At 32.7% G+C, this 8,037-nt stretch overlaps 1 protein-coding gene across 1 annotated transcript; it reads right to left on the bottom strand.

Moving 5' to 3' along the window:
* Positions 1-5,062: 5,062 nt before the first annotated feature.
* Positions 5,063-8,037, bottom strand: LOC116143040 (probable E3 ubiquitin-protein ligase RHY1A). The gene is made up of 3 exons (XM_031428454.1): positions 7,691-8,037; positions 6,577-6,764; positions 5,063-5,782 (listed from the first exon to the last, which is right to left on the bottom strand). The coding sequence occupies exons 1-3, from the start codon at positions 7,904-7,906 to the stop codon at positions 5,305-5,307; spliced, it is 882 nt and encodes a 293-aa protein (XP_031284314.1). The 5' UTR covers positions 7,907-8,037; the 3' UTR covers positions 5,063-5,304.

The following is an 8,037-nucleotide window of genomic DNA, read 5'->3' as shown; positions in this document are numbered from 1 at the left end:
AAAGACCCAATTCAACCCAAAGGGGTTCGCCTAGTGGTCTGTGCTTTTTTCTAATTTTCTGGTTTAAATCTTCGGCCGCTTATTTCAATTTATAATTGTATTTTATTTGATTTATTAAAGTTATAGGATATTTAACAGACTTTAAAAATTAATTAAAATATTTGTAAACTAATTCAAACACTATATTTATCAAAAAATATTATAAATTATTTAATAAACCTCAAAAATTAATTAAAATATATATAAACTAATTCAAACATTACGTTTATAAAAAAAGCGAAAGAAAAAAAAAGGACCTATTTCTTAATCATCAACCACCATCAATCCAATTTCACTATTTTGCTTTGCAGTCAACTAAATGCCCATATCCCATTCATATTCATATTTTATGAACAATAACGTAAACAAAGAGAAATAAAATTGGAGTTTGACGATGACTCCATACTGATGATAAAAAGATAAAAGAATAAAGAGATTTAATATGGTTAATGATAAAAAGGTAAAATAGTAAAAAAGTCTAATATAAGTTTTTAAGTTTGAGTTTTTTTATATACTAATAAAATAATCACTAAAAAATTTAGACAGTCATTAGTTAAAACTTTAAAGATTAATTAAGTTTCATACAAATTCGTTGGGACGTGTCCTATCATAAAAATAAAATAAAATAAATAAATAATAAATAATTTGGAGCAACTCCCAAAATCAGATCTTAAATGCAAATTAATGAGATTACTTGGCAGGACTCAGGAGTCCGGTGGATTGCTAGTTTGCTACTCCACTTTTCAAGAAAACATTAATCGGTATAAAATTTTATAAGCAGTAAATAAATATGAAAATCAATTTAATAACTGTATAATAAATATGTCAATGAAAGAGTAATAATATGTTATTTCTATGATGTATACCACCACCATAGTTTATTTTTATTAATTTTTTTTTTTTAAGGTCGAGTGTATCCAAGTTAGCTTATACGTATTTCAATTAATCTTTTGAGATCCTAAAATTACTGATCAGATAAGAGTTCAAGTGGTTATCCTTATTAGCAATGAGAAGAAACTTAAACTTATAACCTCTTGAATAATATATTTAAAAGTCTCTATCGAACCACTCGACCACTCATAAGTAGTTTATACCACCACTTTTATACACCAAACAAACTATATCGTGCCAACAAATAAATAATTAGTTAACAATATTTTTTGACATAATATTTCAAAATTTATAAGAAACGTATAATTATTATCATATTAATTAGTTTAACCAAACTACATGCAACTAAAATATTGGTAAAATAATTGACCCAAATGATATAATGTTGTTTTCGATTGCCTAGAAATCCGGAACATCAGCTATGTGGATCTTGGATTACAACTAAAGACTCGTTCAATTCAAGATCAACTTATTTAATCTTGCTGGTCAATCTCCAATTTTGAACATTTGGTTCTGGTCTTCACAGAGTTTGAGTAACTCATACGTTCTTACAGTCACCTACTGCGAGACCTTCAATTTTCCTGTTTCTTCGTCCTAATTTATGTTTAAACCCCCACGTTTAATGATAATCCTTTCGACTTTAAACTCTTTACAGGAAATAACTCTATAAAAATTTATACTTTAAAATTCAAGTCAATTTTTTTTACCCATTTCGCAAATGATTTGATCTAGGAAGATCATATATTAATTTTTTTTTTTTTTTTTTAACAAGGTGTCAGTTTGGATCAACTTACATGCATCTCGACTAATTCTCAAGACCCTCAAACTAACGATCGGATGAACCCTTAAATTATCATCTTTATTAACAGTCGAGAGAAATCAAACTCATAAACTCTTTAATAATACTTTTAAAAGTCTTTATTGTCTCATCTGGTTACCTAAGGGTGATTAAGAATATTTATTATCTCTTATATTATTATATGTTAATTTTGAATATAGAATGGTTGCTGCTGTAAAACAAGCAATGAACAGTGAAGATACACCCACAGATTGAATTGTGAAGTTTTCAACAAATTCTATTATTATGTGCGCACCGGATATCATTTTCATACCCATATCCAATCAACAATTGCCTAATGGAACCATCACAAAACCTTTACAAAAATATAATGTATATTATCTTTCAACTAGTAATTGACAATATGATATCAACATGCCCCAACGTGGAACATATTCTTTAGCCTCTAAATTAGGAAGAAAAACTTGACTCCCTATATTTTAATCAGAAATAGAATAATGCCCTTCAACATAAATTAAAGTCCATTGGTTTGTCTGGCCTATTGTCCACCTTCTTTTTTTTTTTTTTTTTTTTTTTTAAAGATCAGGAGTATTCAGGTCTGTTTATACACATCTCAACTAATCTTTCGAGATTTACAATCACCGACAGAATAAAAGCTCTAGTATTTATCTCTATTAACATTTGAAGAGAGACTTAAACTCAAGACCTTTTGAGTAATACATTAAAGAATTTCTATCGAACTGTTCAATCACCTAGAGACAATTATCATACTGTCCACTTTGTTGCATGCAATTGCATATATACTCACAAGTATAGATTTTGATTCAAAGAATAATGCTATATCCGGCTAGTTTTATTTAAATAATGTGCTCTCAATTTGACCATACATGTATTTAAATGATTTAAAGGGTCCAATAACTTAAAAACAAAATATAAAACATTATCGAATGACATAAGATATGATTTGCCTTAGGGCTGTGTTTAGAAATTAGGGAAATTAACATTTTTATTTAACGAAAAATACTATTAACAAAAGAGTTTGAATTAGTCATCTGGATTGATTTCAATTACAATGGACACACATCACTGTGTGCCTAGGGATGATTGGTTCCAGATATCCTGTATTTTTTAAAAGAATTAGAACTGAATGATTCTTAAGATTTGGAACCAACCGGTTCCGGTTCTTAGAAACTTGGAATTGAAATTTGAAACATAGGTTTCAATTTCGGTTCCGAGTACTTAGGTTAATTTTATTACTCCCCTACTTTAAAAAAATTACAAATAAATCCCAATAATTTACAATAAAATACAATTCAGTCCTAATTCCTACATGTGTACCCGGACCTCAATTTTGGTTACACCCTTTACCCATGCTCACCCCTAAATTGTGTGCCTGCGTAAGAGGAGAGGAAAACATGAAGAAAAAGGAGGAAGAGGGAGAATTATATTATATAATTGGGTGATATTTACTATGCCGAAGTTGGTTGAAGCTTCGATATTTAAGTCGCCTCATAGTATATATCATATACTATAAAAAGAGATTTGAGAGACATATGCCTCCGGATATTACAGGTTTCCCCATTTCTCATAACAAAATCCATTGAATATTTAAATCCACAATTAAGTAAAGCAGATTCTGATATTGTTATTCGTATATTTTGATCACATCATCAGATCGATGGTCCAGAAATTCTATTAATCTGTGGTTTCAGTTGAGTTGTTTATTCATTCAAACTGAAACTGTTGAGGGCCATTGGGGCTTTCATCAAAAACTCTCAAAGACGGCTTTCATGATTCATGCATGACGCCTCGTAGGAAGAACTTGATACATTAGAAAATATTAGGTCATTGGTCAAGCCTGCAGAATCTTACCCCCTCCATTGAATGTGATGGGCATTCTATATTATTAATATTGATGGGCATGAAAATGAAATTGTGTGGCTAAGTTGCCTGCATATCAATAATTGGATGCAAGAGAAGAGAAGATAGTTTCATTTCATGACATTAATTAATTACAGATTACAGTCATCGCCGGGAATCAGTACCATGCATCCACCAAATATATATTACACGATATCATATATACATGTGTACCCTTTTTATCCAAAGCTAATTCGCCTTATCTTTGTTCATTATTTCATTTTTCTAGCCCAATTTACTTAATGCCAACCCCATCTCCACCGTAACATTTTTTTTCTTCTTCTTTTTACTTCGTATTTCTTGCAAATTTAGTTTTTCTGGTTTTACGCTATTCTCTACTTATTTATAGTACTTCCTTTTTTATCATCGGAGTCCAAATTAGTTGTACACACTTAACTAACTTCTAAGATTTTTTGATCATCGGAGTTATCTGGATCAGCTTGTGCACATCTCACCTCCTATTTTTTTATCATTTGACCACCCAGCTGTGGTTTATATAATACTTCCTTTCTTATGAATCAATTGAAATTTTAAAGATATGGTTTTCATGGGCTGATAGGTCGATTGATGACTATCACCAAGAATGATGACTTCCGATTGTGATGGTTTTCAAAGAGTCTGGGTTAATTTCTCCTTAAATTATGATATAAACTAAGGACTTGTTAATGTTACTTGAGCTAATGACCAGCCCAACCTGGTAATTTTATCTCAATAAACTTAGATAAAACTCAAATCTTATAAATGTTCAAAATATATTTATGTATAATAGCGCAGAAAATAATTAATAGGATGTGAGTATTTGAATTTTTATTGATTAGTAATAGGTATAATACAATAGGTTACAATCTTCAAATGATTCACAGTCCCTCAGCAAAATCCAAATTTTAAACCAAATAAGATAACATAAGTAATATATAGCTAGAAATTATGTAGCCAATTAAGTTCAAAGTTAATTCTTGTTGGAAATCAACTCATCTTGATTCATTTCATTAATACATTCAATTCCATTTGGTAACAACGAACTATGGTTCACCAATTTGATAGTCTATTATTATTATTTTTATGATCAGTTTTAAATCAACTCGTACCCATCTCAATTAACGAGACTCATTAAACACCCTCAAGCTGGAGGACACCTCAATTAACGAGATCCATTGAACTTAAAATTCTAAGGTAAACTACAATATGATACGTGATTTCAAGATTGTTCCAACCCAAAAGTTAATGAGAGGAGTAAACCTTCTTGACCGCTAGACCAATCCTTTGTGGATTAAGCTCTGTTATTAATTAGCAATCCAAATAATTATTTTTAAATATAAATGGCCAAAGTAAATTCTAAAATTTTAATTTCAGGTGTCTACCATATACCATTCTTAACCCAAAGCATCCTCTGTATCTCATTCAAAAATAGACTTCTCAAAGTATAATTCACATTCTCAGGATGCAGATTAACTTGCAAAAAGAGACGAGATTACAACAACCAATCCAATGACTGGAACAAGTTACACAACACAAGTGAGAATCTAAATTCCGGCGTGTTTCCTTCAATACAAGGATCACTATGTATGTTTCATGTCAAAACTACAATATATCTCACCAAATTTAGTTTACTCTCGAAACTTTCACCAAGTACATATTAAAAATTCAATAAAAATTTACCTGACAAGGGATTTTAAGTTCTCCTCGTGCCTCTCTTGACTATTTACAACTATATCTCTTCGACAATATGGGCAGTCCCCACAACTTCTAACCCAAGGATACAAGCAGCCAGAATGGAACCTATGTTCGCACGGCAGGCATATAAGCTCGTCTCCATCCGTAAAACTCTCCAGACATATACTACAATCTAAAGTTGCCTTTGACACTTCCTCATTGTTACCTACTCTGAAGCTGCTAAAGACCTCCATGTGCAAACAACCCAGGGCCTCCTGGGTAAGACCAGGTGGCTTCTCCTTTTTCGCTTCATCCACGAATTGCACGCCTTCTGTTTCAGAGGTTGAGTCTGTGAAGGGAGAGATTGCAGTTAACCATCCAGTTGACGTTTCAGCTCCCCAGTCCCCCGCATCATCAAGCCTAAATTCATCATCAAATAAATTCCTCCTGTGGTTGTCTGATGAAGCTCTGGAACTTCTCCTGTATAAAGCCAAACAGAGCAAGTCACTTCCCTCACATTCCATGAAGTTAGAGAGGTGCAGAGACTGTACTATAAATTACATGGATGAAAGCATGGTGATTCATCTCATCAGAATCATTAGACAAGTAGACTAGAACCAATACGACATGCGCTGCATATTGTTAAATACATTACAAGTGCAAGTGGCCCAAGTTCAGCTTTCACACCATCAGTAAAAATTACAATAAAAGTGCCATAAGCAACACTCAGTGGCAGGTAATGGGAACAATATAATCCCATGACTTGGGAGTCCATCAATCAAGTAATTAAGATGCAAGCACTTACAAGTATTAAAAAACCTTCATTTAACAATTAACTACAAGTATTAAAAAACCTTCATTTAACAACCAAGCATGCCACTGCATTACTATAAATTTCATTAAAAAAAACAATACTTTACATTGAAAAAAAGCTAAAAGCAAACACAAATTTGTCAAGTCCATCAATGGCATATGGAAATTTAAACTTTACCATTGTGCAAAACATAAACAATTTCTCGCAAAAAGGTTAAGAAGTAAGACTTAACAAAGAGATGTGATCAATTTTTCAAAAATTAAAGTTGCACTAATTTTAATAAGATTTTAAATATAATTTACTCGTACAAATCTAACCAGTCATGGTCCACTAAAAAAATTGGAATCAGCACCAAAATGATGACCACAAACTTCTGGTATAGGCCCATGCCATGCATGCATATACAAATTCGTAATTGGGTACTAAAAAGCTAAACCCACATATAACAGTAAGCACCAACCTGTTTTCAGAAAGGGACACGCCTCTCAATCTCTCAAGAAGCCTTGCCCTTGCAAGTAGTACAGCTCCAGGAAGCCTGTCATTGCCATTCAAACTCGATCTACTTGTGATTCTTGAAATTGCTGAGTTAACCGCGTTGCTTGTGACAGACTGGCTCCTTCCTTGATCAGGTCGAGCTAAAGCACGCTCCTGAGCAAGCCAAATGCAACACGACAATGAGCAAAGTAAATGATCAAAATTCTACAATTAATCACTACCCAAACACTGATTATTTTTTTTTTTTTTGCAGGTAAAATATATATATATATATAGTGTTCAAGTAGGCTTCCTGAATAAGCTCAACAAGTTTTTTATTGCTGACCTCAAATTCTGCTTTCTTAACTTTTGGACTTAAAATTTCTTATGCAAATCAGTTTTTGCAAGGGTCAATATTCCGTTGATTTGTCGGGATCTACACCATGATACCAGAAGTACTTCACATCAAACAATATTTAAAAATGAAGTCATGCATTTCACAGAAACTAAAACACCCATGTCTGCTAATTGTCATAACCAGTTTAGACAAATCAGGAAACCTATAAAAACTAAAATCCTGACCAAAGAACAAAACCAGGCTTGTTTGATTAGTAATCCAAAAGAAAAATTATTAATTTTTTCACAAGCAATTAACAAAGAAAGTCTTGAGAAAGCCACAGTTTTATAATCTGTTTTGAGATTCCATCGTAAAAAACCAGTTTGAAAGTTGAAAGAATTTTCAGTGAGCTTGCACCCAATTATTTCCAGAAGTCCATTTTATCATAATATCAGTAACTACTTTTAAATCACTAATGAAAACACCCTCGAATTAATTTAACGTGGCCCCTTTAATAACTGTTTCAGACTGGCGAATTTCCAGAAAGCTTATCGGAAAACATTCAATTAAAAAAAATAAAATCTCTGCACTTGATTTATGGCGTTTGTCCACAACCACTCTTATTATTATTGTTTTTTATTTTCTTAAAAAAATTACTAATAATAAATAAATCAAAAGTTGAAAAATTTATGACATACAGCATTAATGGCAAAATTAAAAGCTTAATTGGAATTGGCGGAGTTCTGATATAACAGGTCGTTACCGAATGTAAGGGACGGTGAGAGAGATGGCGCCCATGCGGTGATCTACGGAGAGGATCACAGCCGTCCGAATCATGGCGATGATTAGAATTATTATTCTGATGATGGCGACGACTGTGGAAAGTCCGTTCAGGAGTGAGAGGGTCGAGCCCTAAACCGTGATCGGCACGGCCCACGCGTGACCTCCTGGTGTAAAACAGCTCCGACGCGCTCGTCATGCACCGAAACGCAGCGAATCGCTTCCGCAAACAAACAGTGCGAGGGAGGGAGATAAAGAGAGTGGAATTGAAGGAAATTGAGGAGAAATTTGGAGCGAGAGTGAGGCGAAACTCTAAGAGTTGCCTTCGAA

This window comes from Pistacia vera, unplaced genomic scaffold (genome assembly GCF_008641045.1).
Source record: "Pistacia vera cultivar Batoury unplaced genomic scaffold, PisVer_v2 Contig425, whole genome shotgun sequence".
Classification (NCBI taxonomy): Eukaryota; Viridiplantae; Streptophyta; class Magnoliopsida; order Sapindales; family Anacardiaceae; genus Pistacia; species Pistacia vera.
Note: the sequence above shows the minus strand (reverse complement) of the source record. Positions and strands in the feature narration are given on the sequence as shown.